Source organism: Mustela nivalis, assembly GCF_964662115.1.
Source record: "Mustela nivalis genome assembly, chromosome: 18".
NCBI classification, from domain to species: Eukaryota; Metazoa; Chordata; class Mammalia; order Carnivora; family Mustelidae; genus Mustela; species Mustela nivalis.
This window is the reverse complement of record NC_139037.1, coordinates 52,897,875-52,920,677: the sequence shown is the minus strand read 5'-3', so window position 1 is coordinate 52,920,677 and position 22,803 is coordinate 52,897,875. Positions and strand designations below refer to the sequence as shown.

Genomic DNA, 22,803 nt, shown 5'->3' with positions numbered 1-22,803 from the left:
ACCCACTTGCCCTTCCTCATTTGTAACTGGGTGAGACACTTTCAGTGATTCTGCTCAAATGCCACTTCATCATATGGGCATTGCCAGAAAACACTGTTTAAATTAGGGAATCCTAAAAAAATAAAATAAATTAGGGAATCCTGTAAGTCTGTTACTGTACATGAACATACTTTGGATACTTAGCCTGATAATATTTGATCCTTATAGACTTACTGTTATAGAATGTAAACTACTTGAGGGCAGGGAATTTTGTTTCCTGCTAATGTCAGTGATTAGAATGCATTTTATCAGTGCGAAGTAGAAAGTTACTGTGATGCATTAGCTGAGAGATTAATAGTTCAAATAGTCAAGTAAACATGTAATTGTTTGTGGGACCAAATTCCTTATTCCTGTAACTTTCTTAGTGTTCGGGATATTTTGTTATAAAGTCTCACGCTGTATTTTGTTCATGTTGTGAATTTTAGGCAATGTGTGCTAAACAGCTCTCATTTTTTTTTTAAGGGATTTTTTTTTTTTTTTTTAAAGATTTACTTGGTGAGGAGAAGGGCAGAGAGACGAAGAATCTTGAGCAGACTCCCTGGTGAGTATGGAGCCCAATGTGGGACTCAATATCATGACCCTGAGATCACGATCTGAGCTGAAATCAAAAGCCGGACACTTAACCGAATGAGCCATCCAGGCTTTAATAAAGCTTTTCTTAGCTACAAAATTTTAAATTCAAGAACCCCTCTCAAATGCGCCATTCCACTCAATACAAAATATTAATCTTATTTGTCAGGTAGGACATTTTTTGTGAGTGACAGACCTCCTGGAAAACAGTGGCTGAAACAAGTAGATGGTTTATCATTCCCAAGTAACAGGAAGCCCAGATCTGTAATGTTGGATGGGACGGGTACCCTGGGCAGTTCTCTCCCTACTCTACCTCTGTTGGCAGCCCTTTCACCATCCAGCAGGATGGCCACCGTAGGACTAAGGGTGAACGGTGAAGAGCAAAGCCCTTTTTATTAGGTTTTGTCTTGCTTACATGGAAATGATAATCCCACGAAGTTTTTCCAATTAGCTAGAAATTTTAATAATGCAATTTTAATAATGACATTAGGGGTTTTTCAAATTTCATATTCACACCTAAACAGAAGGTAAAAGAAAAAGATATTAGAGAAAACATTCTGCAGATCAAATTAAAAATACCCCTTATTAAGTGACAAGGTAGTCAAGGATAACTGTGGGAAGAGAGATTTTATCAGCATACTTTGTTCTTTATCCTGAAGTATGTTCTGTGCAACCCATGACAGGCTTGGTAGGTGTTCCAAATGAGGTTCAAAAATTATTAGCCTACTGTTTCCTAACTTAAAGACTTAATTCCTCTGTTAATTTTATCTGGACCTAAAACTAAAATAATTTGCCAAGTCTCAATACAGATATTCTGATTCTAGTATCTTGGTAGAGAAATGAAAGGACTCATTAAAGTCTTGTAGTTGGGACATATTCTATCACTTCCACATGTATTTTACTATTAGACTATAACTTAATAGAAATATAATTGTGACATCCTAAGTGTAAAAATACCTTAGGTAATTTACCCAAACAGTATTTCACCATTTTCAACAATCATATTGTGCAGTAGGGTCTGTATGTGCACCAGGAAAAGGAGGGTAGTGTGTTAGCATGAGGCAGATTGTGGTCTTTCCCTACCAAGTCAGGAATAAACATTCAGTTTTATATTAGAGTCTGACTCCATTTTTGATGTCTGAAGAATGATACCTGTTAAGCCTCACTATATAACCTCTTACTATTCTGCCCACCCGGGCAGGACAAGCTAGTAATAAAGCCTGAGTGCCCCTTCCCTTGGCATTAACTGAAAGTTCACACCATGAGTGCCATCGCCCCAGCCCCACATAGTATCCATCCTAACAAACCAGTCACCATTCCCTGCGTTCTCTAGCCATTTTTAGAACCTGAGAAGGTCTACCCTGCTCTCCCCCAGAAAGCATCATATGTAATAAACATTCTCCTAACATTATTATATGGAGTCCTCATTCATGACATCCAGATCTAGTGGAGTAAGCACAAGTACAAACTAGCAAAAAATGTTTTAGAGGTAAATATATGAGATTGCTAGTTATCAAGACTCCCACTGTGTCAATGTTTGTTTTTGAGAGAAACTCCGTGAACACTGATCTTTTCAACTTCCTGAGCATTCCAGCACAAGAGATTATCTTTATCCTTATTTCTGAAATTTTCTTTTACTTCCTAATACTTTTCATATGCTTACTATTTTTCTATTTTCATTTCATGTAAACATGCAACCCATGGGTCTCATTTCAGCACAAAAGGCAGGCATGTAAACTATAATCATACAGTGTATGTTTATGAACAGGGAGGCAGGTTTTAGAGGGTGAGAGTTTGAAATTGTGTAACTTTCAAATTCAAATTATGAATATATATTTCCAAGAATGTAAGTTGTGCAAATCCAACATGGAGAAAAATTATGGATGACATCCAACCTAGGGAGCCCAAGGATGTATTAACAGTGTTCATTATGAAATGCTTCAATGAGATGGGATGCACTTGGGCTAATAAAAGGCACATGATTCATTCATGTTACAAAAAAATGTTTCTATAGTTTCCTTTTTAGATATGAGAATTTATAATATCCTAAATAAAATGGTATCAGACTGCAATTTTCAGTGGCCAAATTTGAATCCTTCACAAGCATACTATTCTGGTTCTTTTGATTAAAATGTCCTCTACAACTTTCTCTTCAGTTTCCAAAAATAAGACTAATTTTCACTAATCTATGATATACAACAATTACTACCTTTCATAAGAGGGAGAAATCATCATTCCCCCTCCATTTTTTCTACCACATATGCCATCCCCAATAACTTGTCCTTCTACTCACATGAAAATCTTTCTCTTAATGTTCTGGCCTACTCTGTTTCATGATCATCCTTTCCTGTAACCATCAACAAAGGCCCTCAATCATACCAACAAATCTAGAGGAGAGGCTGTAGTCACAGAAAACGTCAATTCAGGTAACAGTTTTATACTATTCCCTGCCCCCACTAAGCCCTCAAACCTACATTGTACTGTATCTTAAAATTAGTGTCCTAGTTTTTCCAGGTTACATAGGTATGAGTAAACCCCACCTATGACCTGGGTCCTTTCACCCTACCAATCCCTTGTGACCATTATGGTAGCCCATGAAATGCATGTAATTAAAGTATAACATCAGTGGATTCCAAACTGCAGGTCGTGTCACCAGTAATAATGCAGCCTCAAGAAACCTCAAGTAATTGAGTAAAAAAAATATAGGGGCTTCTGGATAGCTCAGTCCTTATAAGAAGACATGACTCTTGATCTTGGGGTCATGAGTTTAAATTCCACATTGGGTGTTGAGAATACTTAAAATATTTTTAAAAATTATAAGCTGAAGATAATTAGTAGCTGTTTCCACAGATACTCTTGTTCTGTTGATACCTATCATCTCATTAGGTTTTAAATAATTTAAATTTTCTGTGGAATTTAACATCTAAGATTGGTTAATCCTCAAAGTAGGCCTACTTCCCCTGTAGTATGAATTTTCTTATTTTAGTCCATTGAGAGAACTGGCTAAACAAATGATCACTTTAATTACATTTGTAATGTTTCTGTCCAGTATGAATTTTTTGGTATTTCCTGAGGTAAAGACCTTGACACATTTGTATGGTTTCCATCTCATATGAATTCTTTCATAACCACAACGTTGTACTTTTTTTTTTTTTTAATCACTGGAAATTTGTCCCTCTTAGTCCCACTTATTTTATGTGCCCCCCCAAAGCTGTACATTTTTTATAAAGCTGATCACACTCATTATATTTGTAAGGTTTCTGTCTATAACAGTTACATTCCACAAGGTAGAAACTTTGGATAAGCCTTGCCATACATCTGTGTGCTTTCTTTTAGAGATTTATATTATGATGTCAAGTGAGGTGTAAGCCCCTGGTTAAAAGTTTTGCCACATACATTAGTTTCATATGGTTCCTCTCCATGATATGGAATCTCTGATGTTGAAAAAGGCTTGAACACTTGCTTAATCATTTTATTTGTAAGGTTTCCTTCTATTGTGAGTTCTTTGATGATCCCCAAAGCTTGAGTTTTGAATAAAACCACTGCCACACATACTAGATTTATAATGTTTCTTTTCACTATGTATTTTCTGATGCCTAGTAAGTTTTGCAAACTGGGTAAAAGCTTTGCCACACTCACATTTATAAGGCTTCTCTCCGGTATGGATTTTCTTATGCTGAGTAAGATGTGAACGCTCTGTGAAGGCTTTGCCACACTCATTACATTTATAAGGTTTCTCTCCAGTATGAGTTCTCTCATGACCCCAAAGATGAGAACGTTTAATAAAAGCCTTATCACATTTGTTACATTTATAAGGTTTTTCTCCTGTATGAATTCTCTGATGTTCCATAAGGCTTGAACTTTGGATAAAAGCCTTGTCACACACATCACATTTGTGTGGTTTCTCGCCAGTGTGTATTTTCTGATGCCTGGTAAGGTTTGCAAATTGGGTAAAAGCTTTGCCACACACATTACATTTGTAAGGTTTCTCTCCAGTATGGATTTTTCTATGTTGAGTAAGATTTGAACGCTCAGCAAAGGCTTTGCCACACTCAATACATGTGTAAGGTTTCTCTCCAGTATGAGTTCTCTCATGGCCCCATAGGTGTGACCGTCTGATAAAAGCCTTATCACATTTACTACATTTATAAGGTTTTTCTCCTGTATGAATTCTCTGATGTTCTAGAAGGCTAGAACTTTGGATAAAAGCTTTGCCACAAACATCACATTTGTGTGGTTTCTCTCCAGGATGTGTATTCTGATGTCTAATGAGGTGTGAGCACTGCTTAAAAGCTTTGCCACACTCCTTACATTTGTAAGGTTTCTCTCCAGTATGGATTTTCTTATGTTGAGTAAGGCTTGAACGTTCAGCAAAGGCTTTGCTGCATTCATTACATTTGTAAGGTTTCTCACCAGTATGAATTCTCTCATGACTCCAAAGGTGTGACCGTTGGATAAAAGCCTTACCACACTCATTACATTTGTAAGGTTTCTCTCCAGTATGCATTCTCTGATGATTTGCAAGGTTTGAATTTTGACTACAGACCTTGCCACATATGTCACATTTATATGGTTTCTCTCCTGTATGGATTCTCTGATGCCTAGTGAGGTTTGAACATTGGTTAAAGGCTTTGCCACACTCCTTACATTTGTAAGGTTTCTCTCCAGTATGGATTTTCTTATGTTGAGTAAGATGTGAACGCTCTGTAAAGGCTTTGCCACATTCATTACATTTGTAAGGTCTCTGTCCTGAGTGAATTCTCTCATGACTCATGAGGTTTGAGCTTTTGCTAAAAGTCTTCCCACAGTCATTACATTTGTAAGATTTTCCCCTAGTGTATGCTCTTCTGTATTGTGCAGGTAACAAAGGATATTTTAAAATCTTCCTATATTTATTCCAAATGTTTTTGATACTAGAAGGAGTTCTTTGAAGTGGTGGAACAGAGGAACCATTGTTGAAAGATTTCTCAACTTGATTACGTTCATATATTTTTTCCTCAGTCTGAAATCTCTGCAGTTCAGCCAAGTGTGTGTGTAAACATAACCCAGTTCTGTTTTCCAAACAGTCTGTGTACCAGTTTCCAGCAACACTTATGTTATTTTCCAGTTTTAACAAATGCCTTACAAATGGCTCACCATGCACGAGATATTGGTATGTATGATTTCCTACAGAAGTACTCTGCTTTGGAGGAAAAGTAATTGAGGATTTATTAAGCTGTTGATCTTTTCTATGAGAGAGATTTTTGTTATGTGTCAAAGGCACTTCTTTGTAATTTCTTGCATCGTATCTCCACTGACTCTCAAACTCATGCATATTTTCCCAGACTTCCTTGAGATCAAAATCCTTGATGCCTTGGCTTTCATTTCCCTCCAAAATCACTAAGTGGTATGATTCTCCTTTATTAATGTCCTCTTTTGGTGATAATTTCTTGATTGCAAATCCAGCAGAAAGGCTTCCTATCAAAGAGAGTTGGAGGGTAATTATTGTATGCTGAATTACATAATTACATTAAAAAGTACTTATCATGAACAAAGGAAGTTTCTCAAGCAGTCTTCAAGCACTATCATAATATACAAATACTATTGTAATATATAATGGTTTTAAGTTTCTTTTTATAAATTTTTCCATATTAATATTTTCTGATCTTAAGATAATTTTTCTAAACATACTATTATATACTATACATATTTTTTGGCGATATACCTGGGTACTTGATACTTCGTGATTAGGGAGCTGATCTATATACTGGCTATTCTGTAACTGTACATGAGATCATGACAGATTTCTGTCTTCCCTAATTCTTAATCTTTATAAAAGTGTGTTTATCTGAACCCGGTATTTCATAATTCAGTGATTCTCAATGTATCTTTCATTTCTCCTACTGTGTATTACTTATGGAATGTAAATTCTTTCTTTTAGTTCTTGGGAAAGAATTCTTTAGAATTCCAGAGACTATTATTTTGTGTAACTGGTTACTTAACCTGCTAGATTTATCAGTTGTTTAACTGTAATACAGATTTATTTATTTATTTATTTATTTATTTATTTATTTATTTGACAGAGAGAGATCACAAGTAGGCAGAGAGGCAGACGACAGAGAGATAGAGAGGAGGAAGCAGGCTCCCCGCCGAGCAGAGAGCCCGATGTGGGACTCGATCCCAGGACCCTGAGATCATGACCTGAGCCGAAGGCAGAGGCTTTAACCCACTGAGCCACCCAGGCGCCCTGTAATACAGATTTCTTAAAGTATCTTTTTTCTTTCATCATATTCCCACACATTATTATTAAGCACCAGATCACGCTGCTGTAGTGAGCAGGCTGTGCTGTGTATGAATAGGGCTCTTTCCTTACGTAAGTAATGCCGTGTGGGGAGGGGTGGGTCCTGTGGAAACTGAGGTGCTCTGGCCTCATAATTAATATACCAGGAGATACCGGTACAGTTGTTTAGATCAATGAAAAGTCTGAGCCAAGGCCAGGATTTGGGTTCAGAAAACCAAGAGTGAAGCACAAGGAGTACCAGAAGTGGGAGTAGTGCTTATGCTTGCACATCTGTGGTAATATGTCCTTTAGAAGGACAGTGTGAACAGCAGTATTTAAACAGAGAAACCATTTTTGGCAGTGTCACTGTGGTCCATGACAGAGGTCTATGTGCACGGTTGTGGTTAGCAACGTAAGTAGTCAATTTAACAGGAAAATAGGACAGCAATGGGATGTGTGTCAACAAGGACCAGGTGGGTTAACTGAAATACATAATTTCAGGAGCTTAAGAAATTTTCTGGGAAACACAAACATCAGAAGCAGGAATAATAAGGAAACCAAGGAATGTAAAAAAAAACTTCCTTTCCTTAAGTAAAATTATATATTTAAATATTATTAATATGCAAGGATGTACATGATGAATCTAAACAAGAATATTAGAATAAATAATTTGTAGCAAAAAAAAGTAATGAAAATAAAATTTAAAGTTATTTTCAGAAAACTACGTATATATAGTGAAAAAATAATGTATCTTATACAAAAAGCTAAGGTAAGTCAATTGAATGGTATTTCTGGGACTAAAGCAGTAACTTAAAAGTATGTTCACAAGATATAAAAAATTCTCAGTTTAAAGAATGTCATATATTTAACTAAGGAAAATGTATGTTAAAAACAATGAGATACATGGGGCGCCTGAGTGGCTCAGTGGGTGAAAGCCTCTGCCTTTGGCTCAGGTCACGATTCCAAGGTCCTGGGATCGAGCCCTGCATCAGGCTCTCTGCTTGGCAGGGAGCCTGTGTACCCCGCTCCCTCTGCCTGGCTCTCTGCCTACTTATGATCTCTCTCTCTGTCAAATAAATAAAATCTTAAAAAACAAAAAACAAAAAACTGAGATACCACTACACAGTTACGAATGGCCAAAATCCAGAACACTGTAACACCTAATATACCACTGAGGATGTGGAACAGGAACTCTAGGTCACTGCTGGAGGGAATGCAAAATGGTATCCCCTCTGGAAGACAGCCTGTAATTTCTCACAGAATTAAATATACTCTTAAATAGGATCCAGCAGTCAAACTCCTTGGTATTTACACAGCTAAGTTGAAAATTTATGTCCACGTAAAAACCTGGGACACAAAATAGAAAAATCCTACAATCTGTATGGAACCACAAAAGATCCCAAACAGTGAATGCATCTTGAGAAAGAAGAACGAAGTTAGAGGCATCATGTTCCCTGATTTCACACTCCTTCATTACAAAGCTGTGGTAATGAAAACAATATGGTATTAGCATAAAAACAGACACAGAGATCAACAGAAGAACCCAGAAATACACCCCACACGTGGTCAATTAATTTACGACAAAGGAGACGTGAATATACAACAGGGAAAGGGCAGTCTCTTCAATAAACAGTATTGGGAAAACTGGACCGCCACATGCAAAAGAATGGAGCTGGGCCACTATCTGATACCATACACAAAAACTAACCCAAAAGAGATTAAAGATTTGAACCTAACACCTGAATCCATAAAACTCCTGGAAGAAAAGATAGAGGGTAATAAGCTTTTTTTTTTTTTAAGATTTTATTTATTTATTTGACAGAGAGAGATCACTAGACGGAGAGAGAGGCAAGCAGAGAGAGAGAGAGAGAGAGAGGGAAGCAGGCTCCCTGCTGAGCAGAGAGCCCGATGCGGGACTCGATCCCAGGACCCTGAGATCATGACCTGAGCCGAAGGCAGCGGCTTAACCCACTGAGCCACCCAGGCACCCGGTAATAAGCTCCTTGACACAAATCTGGGCAATAATTTTTTTCACTCTTGATACAAAAATCAACAAAAGCAAAAATAAGTGGAACTTGCATCAAACCAGAAAATTTCTGCACAGGCAAGGAAACCATCAACAAAATGAAAAGGTAACCTACTGAATGGGAGAAAATATTAGCAAGTCATGTATCTTATGAGGGGCTAATAACCCAAAATAACAGCAAAAAAGCCCCCAAATAACCCAATTTTTAAAATGAGCAAAAGATCTGAATAGATATTTTCCAACAAATACATCCAGATGGCCAACCGGACCAAGAGAAGCAGCTCAAGATTAATCATCATCAGGGAAATGCAAATCAGAGCCACAGTGAGATACCACGTTAAGCTCCTCAGAATGGCAGGTATCAAAAAGACAAGAAATAACCAGTGTTGGTGAGGGGATGGAGAATTTGTGCACTGTTAGTGGGAGTCTAAATTGGTGTAGCCAGTATGGAAAACAGTACAGTTGTTCCTAAAAAAATGAAAAATAGAATTACTGTATGATCCACCAATTCCTCTTATTTATCTGAAGAAAACAAAACACGAATTCAAAAAGATACATGCATTCCGATGTTCACTGCAGCGCTGTTCACAATATCTGTGATATGGAAATAATCTAAGTGTCCACTGATGGGTGAATGGGTAAATACAGTGTTATCCAGTCTAAAAAAAAGAAGAGAATCTTGCCACTTGTGATAACATGGATGGACCTTGAGGACATTACGCTAAGTGGAATAAGTCAGCCAAAAAGACCAATATCTTCTATGATCTGTCTTATATGTGGACTCTTAACCAACAACAACCCTTTGAGATACAGAGTATACTGACAGTGGCCAGAGGCAGGAGGGTGACAGGATAGTAGCAGAAATGGGTGAAGGGGATCAAAAGGTTTAGGAGAAAAAAAGAAAAAAGATGAGCGCCTGGCTGGCTCAGCTGGCAGAGCATGCAACTCTTTACCTTAGGATTGTTGAGTTTGAGCCCCACGGTGGGTGTAGCAAACACTTAAAAACAAAAATTAAAAATTGGATGCCTGGTGGCTCAGTGGGTTAAAGCCTCTGCCTCTGGCTCAGGTCATGATCTCAGGGTCCTGGGATCGAGCCCCACATCAGGCTCTCTGCTCAATGGGAAGCCTGCTTCCTCCTCTCTCTCTGCCTGCCTCTATGCCTACTTGTGATCTCCCTCTGTCAAATAAATAAATAAAATCTTAAAAAAAAAAAAAAAAAGACCTGCTGCTGGGGTGCCTGAGTGGCTCGGTATGTTGTGTCTGACTCTTGGTTTCTTTTTCTTTTTTTTTTTTTTAAAGATTTTATTTATTTAATATGTCAGAGAGAGAGCGAGCGAGAGCGAGCACAGGCAGACAGAGTGGAAGGCAGAGTCAGAGGGAGAAGCAGGCTCCCTGCGGAGCAAGGAGCCCGATGTGGGACTCGATCCCAGGACGCTGGGATCATGACCTGAGCCGAAGGCAGCTGCTTAACCAACTGAGCCACCCAGGCGTCCCTGACTCTTGGTTTCAATTTAGGTCATGACCTTAGGGTTGTGAGATCAAGCCCCCTGTCAGGCTCTGTGCCAGGTGTAGAGTCTGCTTAAGATTCTCTTCCCTTCCCTCCCTCCACCACCACTCTCACCAGTACACACATGCTCGCTCACTCTCTTTAAAAAAAACAAAAAAACAAAAAAACAAAAACAAAGCAAAACAAACTGCTGCCGCACTTTTTTTTTTTTTAAATTTTAAACGAAAAACAAATAGATAATCAATATGGTGCTTTCCATATACCAGGAATGCAGTAAACATTTAAGCAATGATACAGGTTTTTCCTAAAGAAAGGCTAACTAGAAATCTCAGTAAGCTATGCTGTATTTAAACTACATCTAATTTTAGATTTTCACTTTTTGGAATTATCCACATCGTGACTTCCACCTAATGAATGCAAAGGGGCCAGGGACCCTAAAAAGCCAGGATGGCCTGGGAAAGAGAGAGATTTTAGCTGTACTTTATTAGACAGACAATACTAGGAAAAGGATCAACTAAGACACCATCATCTTCTCAGAGGGTTAATGGGAGGTGGCTTCCTTGTAGAATGAAGTGACTCTGTGTCCTCTAGACCAACATTGTCAGTAGTGAAACATTTCTGTCTCGATCAGAATAGGTAATATAATCTTATATATTGAAATTTACTTTTGTAAACAGGAAGAGAATATTGAAACAGGAAAAATGTGACCAGTAAAGAGCAGCAGTGGCGGGGGGTGGGGGCAAGGGGAGCACTGTGGGTGTCGCGACCCACATGCATATTGTGTGAACACCGCTCTCAGAGGCTACAGTGGAAATGACCTAAGTTGAAACAAAAGCGCTCCCAAATGTGCCTAAGTGCCTTTTATCCTGGCAAGTTAAGATTTGAGAAATTTTCAGCATATAACCTCAAGTCCTTCCAGTCATGAAAATCCATTTTCAGATTGTTATTGTAAACACTAGTTTACAAACAAAACCTCAATAAAGATTATCCTCTCCTTTAGCCTTTAAAACTCAGCCTTCAACAAAGTCAAAAGAGAACCCCCAGAATGGGAGAAAATATTTGCCAATCATATATCTGATAAGGTACTTGCATCTAGAATATATAAAGAACTCTTTAGACTCAACAACAAAAAGACAATCCAATTTTAAAATGGACAAAGAATCTAAACAGACATTTCAAAAACCATAGAAAGACGCCCAATAAGCACACAAAAAGATGTCTAACACCATTAGTCATTAGGGAAATGCAAATCAAAACCGGAGTAAGATACAACTCCACATCCCTAGGATGGCTATAATCAAGGAAACAGATTACAAGTGTTGGTAAGGATGTGGAGTACCTGGAATGTTCATACATCCCTGGTGGGAATGTAAAATGGGGCAGCTGCTTTGGAAAATAGTCTGGTGGCTCTCCAAAAGATTAAAGAAAACTACTGTATGGCCCAGCAGTTCCACTCTTAGCTATATGCTGAAGAGAAATGAGAACTGTATGTCTCCATAAAAACTTGTGCAAAACTGTTTACAGCAGCATTACTCATAACAGCCATAAGGCAGAAACGACGCAAATGGCCAGCAACGCATGGATGGATAAACAAGATGTGGGATTCGTGCATGGAATATTACGTGGTGACAAAAAGGAATGAAGTTCTACAAAAACCAAAAAGGGCTATAAAAGCCAAACAACACACCAAAAACCCCTGCATATGAATGTTCATAGCAGCTTTATCTGTAATCGCCCAAACCTGAAAGCCACCAAGGTGCCTCTCAGTAGACAAATGGAGAAATAACCTGTGGCCCATTCAGACAACGGAAATACTATTCAGCACTAAAAAGAAAGGAGCTGTCAAGCCAGGAAAAGACATGGAGGAAACGTAAATGCACGACAATCTGAAAAGGCTATATATCCCGTTTGATTCCAACTTTATGACATTCTGGGAAAGGCAAAACTATGAAGACAGTAAAGAGATCCATGTTTGCAGGGGCCAAGAGGGAGGGTGAGATGACTCTCTTATTGCTGGCTCAAAGGAGATGATCGTATTATGTCTGATCTACACTGTCACCACCCTCGGGAAGCACTGTTAAACTGCACAAAAGTTAGGACAAACTAGAGGCCCAGATCACTCAGGATCTCCTGATACCTTCCATCTCGGTGTCCTGGGACATGCTGACATTCTACCTGGTGGCTTCAAGAAGCACTTCTTTATAAACATGAATGAGAACAAAATGAGAACTGAAGAAATAGGTGAGGGGCCTGAACAGGCAGAGAGGGCTTGACACAGCTCCATGAAGTCTCATGGAGCCCCAGACATAAAGGAAAGGCAGCCATTCTGTTTGCTGAGATGTTCTCCCAAGGATATAAAAATGTTAATGGCAATTGAGTAGGCCTTAGGGTCAGCACTACGGAGGCCTCAGCTCTGATCTGTATGGATTGAGAACCAAGAGAAATCAAGGGCAAAGACTCCTCAGGGACAGCCATCTTGGTCCCTCTCAAACAATGGCACCAATATGGTCAGAGGGGCCAGGAGAGAGTGTTACAGGTCATGACAATGCGAGTGCAGAGGATTTCCTTTGAAAGTTCATAAGAAACTTTTATTTTCCCATAGATTTTCCCCAGACAGTATTTAACGGAGCAGCTTACTCCACCCATCTGAGCTCTTACATGTGTTCCCATCCTAATACATTCCCACATGTCTGCATTTCCCGTTTGCTCTTCACTTTCCACAGTCTACGGCTCTTCCCCTTGATCCAAAATGGATATATTCAGCTCAAGAGACTTCAAATTATAAAGAAAAAGAACCTGAGATGCTTTGCGCTTCCAGAACATATTCCTGGCTCTTCATTCAGTGGAGAACAGAGGGTATTCATTAGACGTGGGTGTAGAAAGTATTTAAAAAACTAGTCAACGGACTGCCTCCTCCTGAATGCTTCGATGTTATTTTACGTGTGCAGGTATCTAGCTCTCTTCCAAGAACTACTGAGTCAAAAGCACGAGGGTAAGACCACAGAATCAGGTATTTTTAAAAAATTCACCATAAGGTTTTCTGACAACTGATGTTCTGCAATTGCCAAATGAAGCACCAACGCGAAACTTCTGAAGAGAAGGGACAGTAGAGTCCACTTGACATTACGAAGCCTTTCCATTCTCTATCAAAAGCACTTCCATCACTCCCTTAAGAACAGGGATTGAAACTCATACAGTCAAGTCAGGGCCTCTCAAGAAAAAATGCAAAGACATACAAAATGAACTATCAAATTCTGGAGGGAAACTTTCCTCACCCAGGGAGACTAGGTTCCGGTAGTTCTCCACCATCACGTCCCTGTACAAGGCCCTCTGGGCAGGGTCCAGGCACTCCCACTCCTCCTGAGAGAATTCAATGGCCACATCCCTGAAGGTCAGGTGTCCCTGAAATGAAAACACATCTCACCAAGCGGACAGGCAGAGTGTTCTGATTCTGACACAAAGTAAAAGCAGCAGAGATGTGTAAAGGTGACATGACTGGGGTGAGTATTCCGACCGATCTGTGTAAGAGGATTCTAAGCAAGTTATAGTTCTCTGATTTTCTTAAATGAAACAACATAAAATTAGCCGTTTTAAAGTACCATTTGGTGGCATTTAGTATATTCATAGTGTTGAACAAACATCACCTCAGTCGAGATAAAAAATATTTTTATTGTTCCCAAAGGAAACCCTTTACCCATTAAGCAGGTGCTTCCTATTGGCCTTTTCTTCTCCAGTTGCTGGCAACCATTAATGCGTTGTCTCTATGGATTTACCTAGTTTGGGATTTTCGTATTTGTAAATGGAATGGTATAAAGTGTGACTTTTCTGCATCTGGCTCCTTTCACTTGGAATAATGTTCAGGTTCGTGTATGATGTTGTACATACCAGTACATCGCTTTTTTATAGCTGAATACTATTCTATCATAGGACTAGACTGTATTCACTGTCTACTGATGGGCCTTTGATCATCACCTTTGGCTAATGTTAATAATGTTGCTGTGAACTTTCAAGTACAAGTAGGTGTCTGGATACCTGTTTTCGGTTCTTTTGGTTATATACCTAGGAACAGAATTCCTGGGTCGCATGGTTTAATTTTTCAAGAATCTGCCATGCTGTTTCCAACAGCAACTTATACACTTTAACAGAATGTGTCATGATTCTAATTTCTCCACATCTTTACCAACATTTTGTGTTACTGTACTCATCCTAGTGGGTGTGAAATGGTATCTCATTGCGGTTTTGACTGGATTTCACTAATGACTGATTTCACTGAACCTCTCTTCAGTGGCCTGTTTCAGCTGTTTATCTGCTATGGAGAAGTGTCTGTTAAAGTCCTCTGACCATTTCTTAAATTGGATTCTTTTTATTTGGGTTGTTGAGTTGTAGAAGTTCTTCGTATATCCTAGGTTCTAGACCCTTACGAGATACATGATTTGCAAATTATTTCCTCTCATCTGGTAGGTTATGTTTCACATATGTGATAATGTCCTTTAATGCACAAACATTAATTTTGATGATGACCAATTTATCTTTCTCTCTTTTGTTTTTGGTATCATGTATTAGATCCACTGCCAACCCCAAGGTCATGAAGCTTTACCTCTGTTTTCATCCAGAAGTTTTAAAGTTTTAGCTCTTACAGAGTCTTTGATTAATTCTAAATTATTTATATGGTATAAGGTAGTTTCACTTTATTCTTTCTCACATGGATATCCAGCTGTGCCAGCACCACTTAATATTCTTTTTCCACTGAGTGTTTTTGGCACCCCTGTAAAAAAGGAATTGACTACAGATGTATGGGTTTATTTGCAGATGCTCAGTTCTGTCACTTTGATCCGTATTTCTAGCCTCTGCTGGAGTTACACTTTTGATTACTCAAGATTTGTAGTATGGGGGCACCTGGGTGGCTCAGTAGGTTAAGCCTCTGCCTTTAGCTCAGGTCATGATCTCAGGGTCCTGGGATCGAGCCCCACATTGTGCTCTCTGCTTAGCAGGGAGTCTGCTCCTCCCCCCCCCCAACCCCGGCTGCCCACCTCTCTGCCTACTTGTGATCTCACTCTCTATCAAATAAATAAATAAAAACTTAAAAGAAAAAAAAAGAAGACTTGTTAAAAAAAAAAAGATTTGTAGTGTGGTTTGATGTTGGGAATTCTAGGTCTTCCAACTTTGTTCTTTCTCATGTTAATTTTGGTTATTTGGGGTCCTTACCAAATCGACTGAGTTTTAGAATCAGGTTTCAGATTTGTGTTTTTAAAAAAGGCTGTTGAGATTTTGCTGGGTATTGCATTACTCTTTATCTAACTTTGGGGAGCACTGCCATTTTAATGTCTTCCAATCCACAAACACAGGCTAGCTTGACATTTATTTAGGTTTTAAATCTTTTTTTTTTTTTTTAAAGATTTTATTTATTTATTTGACAGAGAGAGATCACAGTAGGAGAGAGGAAGGTAAGCAGGCCCCCTGCTGAGCAGAGAGCCCGATGTGGGACTCGATCCCAGGACCCTGAGATCATGACCTGAGCCGAAGGCAGCGGCTTAACCCACTGAGCCACCCAGGCGCCCAAATTTTTTTTTTTTTTTAAGATTTTTATTTATTTGACAGACAGATCACAAGTAGGCAGAGAGGCAGGCAGAGAGAGAGAGAGAGAGGAGGAGGAGGCAGGCTCCCTGCCCAGCAGAGAGCCCGATGTGAGGCTCGATCCCAGGACCCTGGGATCATGACCTGAGCCGAAGGCAGAGGCTTTAACCACTGGAGCCACCCAGGCGCCCCTAGGTTTTAATTTTTAACTGCATCTTTGTAGTTTTTGTTGTGTTTAAATCTTCCATTTTCTTGGCTAAACTTATTCCCATTCGTTTTGATGCTCTTGTAAATAGTACTGTTTACTTATTTTCAATTTGCTGATTGCAAGTATACACAAATACAACTGAATTGTGAGTGTTGATATTGTATTCTGTAACTTCAATGAATTTATTATCTCTTCCTTTGAGGATTCTTTATTTCTAAATGTAAGATCATGTATTCTGTGAATAGAGTAGGTTGAATTCTTTTCCAATTCTGACACATTTTTCCCCTCTCTTTTCTCTGGGTAGAACTTCAGTACAATGTTAAAGTGTGGTGACAAAATGGGGCACCCTTATTTGTTCTTGGTATTAGGGTATAAGTTTTCAGCCTTTCACCAATGAGTATAATGTTAGCTGTGGAATTTTAGAATTTAGTAATACCTTTTTTTCAGAATGAGCAAGTTCCCTTCTATTCCTAATTTTTTAGTGCATTGTTTTTGTTGGAGTGTTCTGTAGACGTCTTCTAAGTCTAGTTGGTCAATCCTTTATTTCCTTACTGATATTATGTTTGATTGTTCTAGCCATTATTACAAGGGGAGTATTGAGGTCTCCAACTATTTTGCTCAATTTTTGCTTCAAAAAAGCAAAGGCTTTGTTGTTATGTACATATCGTTCACAGTTATTTTATCTTCTTTATGGATTGACCCTTCTTCAAAATGTAATGTTCTTCAACTTCTCTGGTAACAATTAAACAACTTCGTCTATTTGATCTATTTGTATTGCTAGCTTTCATCACTATTTGCATGGAGTATCTTTTCTATCCTTTCACTTTCCATCTATTTGTGTATCTAAAGTGAGCCTTTTGTAGATATAGAGTGAAATTATTATTTTTTCAAAAGATTTTATTTATTTGACAGAGAGAGATCACAAGTAGGCAGAGAGGCAGGCAGAGAGAGGGGAAGGGAAGCAGGCTCCCCACTGAGCAGAGAGCCCAACGTGGGGCTTGATCCTGACTCTGGGATCATGACCTGAGCTGAAGGCAGAGGCTTTATCCCACTGAGTTCAGGTGCCCCTAGAGTGAAATTATTTTTTAAAAATTAACTCCTTTGTCTTTTATTGAAGAGTTTAATCAATTTACATTGTGTCTGTGCATACATACCTTTTTTTTTTGAAAGACTTTGTTTATTTGACAAAGACAAGAGAGAGACAGTGAGAGAAGGAACATAAGCAGGGGGAGTAGGAGGAGGAGGAGCAGGCCTCCCACCAAGCAGGGAGCCCAATGCAGGGCTCGATCCCAGGACCCCCAGATGACCTGAGCCAAGGGCAGATGCCTAACGACTGAGCCACCCAAGCACCCCATGTGCACACCATTTTGATTGCTTTTGTTATTTTTCTGCATAGTTTTAAGTTATTTTCTGAATGGTTACCCTGGGGATTGCAGTTACATATAGAATATTTGAATTTCGTTGATATTAACTTAGCTTTAATAGCATATGACAACTGCTCCTATACAGTCTCCCTTTATGTTCTTTTTTAAAATTTTTATTTTTTGAAGATTTTATTTATTTGACAGAAAGAGACACAGTGAGAGAGGAAACACAAGCAGGGGGAGTGGGAGAGGGAGAAGCAGGCTTCCCACAGAGTGGGGAGCCTGATGTGGGGCCTGATCTCAGGATCCTGGCAGACGCTTAACTGAGCCACTCAGGCGCCCAAGTTCACCAATTCTTTATTCTTCTTGTCAGTCTGGTACTGAACCCTCTAGTGAATTTTCAGTTTTGGTGATTGTACTTTTTAGCTCCAGAATTTGTATTCTATCCCTTTACCATAATTTCTGTCCCTTTATTAATATTTTCTATTTGTCGAAACATTGTTGTCCTACTTCTTAGTTCTCTTCCATGGCTTCCTTTAGCTCAGTTAGTTTAAGACAGTTGACTTAAAATCCTTACTTAGTAAGTGGAATGTCTGGCCTCCTCAGGAACACCATCATTACCAGGTTAACCTGATAATCATACTTAAGATATACAATCAGGAGATACCCTTAGATTACCTGTAGTCAAGTCAGCCTGCTCAGAAGCAGGCATTCATTGTAACAGTAAGATATCATAAAGGATTGATGTATCTTCATTTAGAGGATGGTCTGATGAGGCTCTAAAAAAGCAGTTATCTATTTACTAACATGAAAACAACTCCAGACATAGGGTATGTAAATATTTAAATTTGCAAAATAAAATATTATAATTAAACATTTACTGAAGAATATTTTCTCAAATCATTGTAGTATATAAATTATAGTATATGAATGCATTTTTATAAGGTTTTTATAATAGTTACTAAAGAGAATACTGGGCGCCTGGGTGGCTCAATGGGTTAAAGCCTCTGCCTTCAGCTCAGGTCATAATCCCAGGGTCCTGGGATCAAGCCTCACATCAGGTTCTCTGTTCAGCAGGGAGCCTGCTTCCTCCTCTCTCTCTCTCTGCCTGCCTCTCTGCCTACTTGTGATCTCTGTCAAATAAATAAATAAAATCTTAAAAAAATAATAAAAAAAAAATAAAGAGAATACTGGCTCCTAATGAAGACAATCAGTGATGATGGATGGTATGATGGGAAGGAGATAGTTTACTTCTTAGTTTCTAAACTCCATTACTGGGGCACCTGGGTGGCTCAGTGGGTTAAAGCCCCTGCCTTCGGCTCAGGTCATGAACCCAGGGTCCTGGGATCGAGCCCCGCATCGGGCTCTCTGCTCAGCAGGGAGCCTGCTTCCCTTCCTTTCTCTCTGCCTGCCTCTCTGCCTACTTGTGATCTCCGTCTGTCAAATAAATAAATAAATAAAAATCTTAAAAAAACAGACAAACAAAAAAAAACATTTAACAATAATTAGTAAAGAAAGGGGGCGCCTGGGTGGCTCAGTGGATTAAAACCTCTGCCTTCAGCTCCGGTCATGATCTCAGGGTCCTGGGATCAAGCCCCGCATCAGGCTCTCTGCTCAGCGGGGAGCCTGCTTCCTCTTCTCTCTCTCCCTGACTCTGCCTACTTGTGATCTCTGTCTTTCAAATAAATAAATAAAAATCTTAAAAAAAAATTAGTAAAATAAAAATTTAGCCCCAGACTCTCTAATGATAGAAGGTTCTGCTCTTATGTCTTCATTAAACCGTAAATATTTTTTCCTAAAAGATCTGCTGTGTGAGAGTTGCAAAGACCTTGAGTGTTCCATAAAGACCTCATGGTCTTTATGAGATGGGTGTGCAATGAATAATTTAAAGAACATTCACTGTTAGACAAATGGGTTGATTCTACATTTTAAAATTAATTATGTTAATTTAAAAGACACTCTCTCTGTTCCTTATTTCCTACTTTGAACTTCCCATTCTCTTTCAAAGTATTAGTATTTTGGAGTCAGAAATACACTGATTTTCTTGTTTAACGTCCGATGACATTTATAAAATTAGAAAAAGCAAATATCCCCCATCAGTCTCCTTTTCCAGAGTTTCTCAGGTATTTGTGCACATTAATACATCACTTACATATGTAATCTCTTTAATCTTGATTTCTACGAGCTGAAAGGGCATCCAGAAGGGGTCTCTGAGGAATCTTTAATGTCCAACCTCACTGACACCACAGAGCCTACTCTCTTTCTCCAGTCCATGCCTGCACAGAAAATCCTTCCCAGGCTGACCACCTAAAAGGAGCCTCTTCCCAAGTTCCATATCACGGGGTCACAGTGAGATGGAATCTTCATGGAGATGAGAGAAAACTGGGACAAAGTGAGAGTAAACATTTTAGGCAGGAGAAAAAACAACTAAAAATGTATGACTTTTACCTGGGAAAGAGACATTCCTCCTTTTTTCACTCTTCTGGGCTTCTTTCTCAGATAAGGTTATTCTGTGTGACAAAAAGTATGTTGTTTAATGCACAGAATCAAAATAACCCCTTCCTCTGCTGTAATATACATACTGGGAGAACCTTCATGTGGAGGAAGGACAGTCCTTTGCTGCTCACTGCAACAGGAGGGAGGCAGAGATGATAACTCCCATACGGAGGGCAACAAGTGCCTTATGTCACGTATGTCTTCAGAAAGTCCTCCCCTTCTGCTGAAACCCACACATTCTACTGCAACTGCACTGTCCTTTGTTCCCTTGGCACTTGGCCAAAGGAACTGCCTCATTCAAGTTCTTGGCTCCTCCCTAGGCAGCTGCATCCAATGAGTGGTTGATGCAGGATACAGAAGCCTGTGCATTCCATCAAGCTGCACCAACTCCCAATCTTAAAGACCACCCCAGCTCCAGAGCTCCTCCCTGGTAGCAATACTGAGAGTTTAGATTTTTGTCCTGATAGTGATGGAAGCTATAAGAGGGTTTAATATCAAGAGATGACACAATCAAATTTAAGATAGTTATGATACAGAAAGGGGTAGGAGCTGAGAGGCGCATGCCTCTGTCTCTGGGACTATGCTCCTGCCTCTTTCTTAGTGGTGTTCATTATTTCTGGAGAACTAGGTCACATTTTAAACTTTAACTATAACTGGGCATGCTCTCTCAGAAACCTCCAGGGACCCCCCCACACACACCCAGTTCTGAAAATCATGTCAGGGATCTTATTAGCTCAGATTCAGAATTCCTGGTCTATCATCTCCATTTCACAGACGGGTGCACTGAGTCTCAGAGGGGGAACACTTTTACCACGTTGCCCTTAAGAGGTCTGAACCACGGAGCAGTTAGCAGACCTGGGTGTAAGTAAATTCTGAAATGGTAGCCCGGACAGGTTTAAGTAGAAAGGACTTGTCCTAATTGCAGATGACCTTTCATGTTCCTGAACCAGGTCAGATTCTCTTTAATGGGTTTAATCAAACCCAAGTTAATTTACTTCCGCTTTTCCAGAAAAAAATATAATAAAAGTATTTGAAATTAAAAATAGTTACTAGTTCTGAAAAACATGAAGAAGGGTCACCTGTGGAGATGAGCTCTGAGCAAACCTCTGCATCATAAACAGATGGGCTCTGCTGGAATAAAGTTCCACATCCGTCCAGCCCATACTCCCAACATCGGCACAGAAAAGACAAAGGGGACTTGAGGGGCACATCCATTTAGTTGGAAACTTCTGCTCAGAGTTCAGTAATTTCATGAAATCACTTACGGGAAGGGAACTGCTGAATATGAAACTAACTAGCTAAATTAGATGTTGAGTTTTAAAAGATTCTCAACATCCTTAAGGGATACATAATGAAACAGCTTAAGGTATTTACCAGACTTCAAACAACATTACACTACACAGTAAAGTAGAAAATCATGTAACTCAAAATCATGTAACAAAAAATTAAGGAAAATAACTTAGAAACTAAAAAGATGAGCGGTGGAATCTGAGATTAAAGTTAAAACAAATGTGAAGATACATCAAATTTAGAAAAGAATGACATGAGCCACAGGAAAAGGGGGAAAGAGAAACTTTCTGTCAATAATGGCCATTTTGAAAAGCACTACGTGCTTACAGAAAGTCTTCCCCCATTTCCTGGAAGGGAAGAGGATGGCCTGGAACTGCCTGAGCTAGGCCTCTGCACTCTAGATTAACGGGGGCTGCAAATGGAATCCTCTTATATGCAATTAGAAAGTGCAGATGCCTTCAACACCCGATTTCACAACTCTCATTCTCTTCTGCCTAACTGAAACAATTCAACAAATTTTCACTCCAGAGCCACAAATCCGTACTTCACAACTCAATATCCCACATCCAGTCAATTCAACACTCACCTGGGTCTGGGTCCCGTGCTTTGTCCGAGACCACTATGTGTTGTGTTCTCTGTGTATGTCTCTGTCCTCGTTTCTCTTCTCTCTTTTTGTCCATCTGCATTTCCCTCTCTGTTTGCGCATCCTTCGGCTTCCCTCCCTCGCTATTCCAACACTTCGACCCCGCTCTGACGCAACCTGTTTCAATCCCTGCCGCTCTTTCTCCCCAAATTTTCTGGTGGCCCCTAACTCCGCAGATTCCTGCCTCCTCCCCGCCATCTTCGGTTGCCTCTCCGCCCTCCCTGGAGCGGAGCGTAAGGGCCTGTATCCACTTCCCGAGGGACCACAGTACCGGCGCGGGTGGGGGTTGGGGCAGAGCGGGGAGTCCGGGGAAGGTTCTGAGAAGGAAAGCGACCGGCAGGGCCATCGGTGTCTAACAAGATCCGAAGGAGGCAAGGCTGGGGCCCGTACCCCGCCTCAGAGCGATAACGGAACCGAGGGCACACTACCGGGTCCCGCACCGAGCGACAGGGCTCGGAACGTCTTACGGCGACGCCACGACAGGCGATAGGGACGAGCTCCCAGCGAGAGGGACGAAGGGGGTTCAGGGATTTTAACCTTACCAGGCGACCCCCGAAACTGGGTGTGGAGGCGGAGCCTGAGGAGCGCGCCGGCGGCATGAACCAGAAAAACCGACACTCACCGAGCGCGCCCGTGGCTCCGCGAGATCCGCTTCCGGGTCTGCGGGAAAGCGCGCGTGCGCGTGCGCCGCGGGGCGGGGGCGGGGCCTGAGCGCGCGGAGTCCCGCGGTTTTCGCGTCTGTCTGTCCTTCCCTCCCGGCGGTTTCGGGTCCTGCTCTGGGATTCCTCCGAATTCCGCCAGTGTGTTTAGCCGCCCGGTTGGGTGCA

The 22,803-nt window shown here is 40.1% G+C and overlaps 1 protein-coding gene and 1 long non-coding RNA gene across 7 annotated transcripts in view; both read right to left on the bottom strand.

Annotated features, from left to right (window-relative positions):
• LOC309852832 overlaps nucleotides 1–22,803 on the bottom strand; it is a 642,903-nt gene that overhangs the window by 471,084 nt on the left and 149,016 nt on the right. The gene's annotated exons all lie outside the window — the stretch shown is intronic.
• Nucleotides 505–22,686, bottom strand: LOC309852748 (uncharacterized protein). 6 transcript variants are annotated; one of them, XM_082709970.1, is made up of 4 exons: nucleotides 22,599–22,686; nucleotides 19,996–20,057; nucleotides 13,677–13,803; nucleotides 505–6,066 (listed from the first exon to the last, which is right to left on the bottom strand). In XM_082709970.1, the coding sequence occupies exons 2-4, from the start codon at nucleotides 20,008–20,010 to the stop codon at nucleotides 4,082–4,084; spliced, it is 2,127 nt and encodes a 708-aa protein (XP_082566096.1). In that variant the 5' UTR covers nucleotides 20,011–20,057; nucleotides 22,599–22,686; the 3' UTR covers nucleotides 505–4,081. The 6 variants fall into 6 exon arrangements, with proteins under 6 accessions (XP_082566096.1, XP_082566099.1, XP_082566098.1 ...); XM_082709973.1 differs by having other exon boundaries at nucleotides 505–6,062; nucleotides 22,599–22,657; XM_082709972.1 differs by having other exon boundaries at nucleotides 505–6,062; nucleotides 22,519–22,653.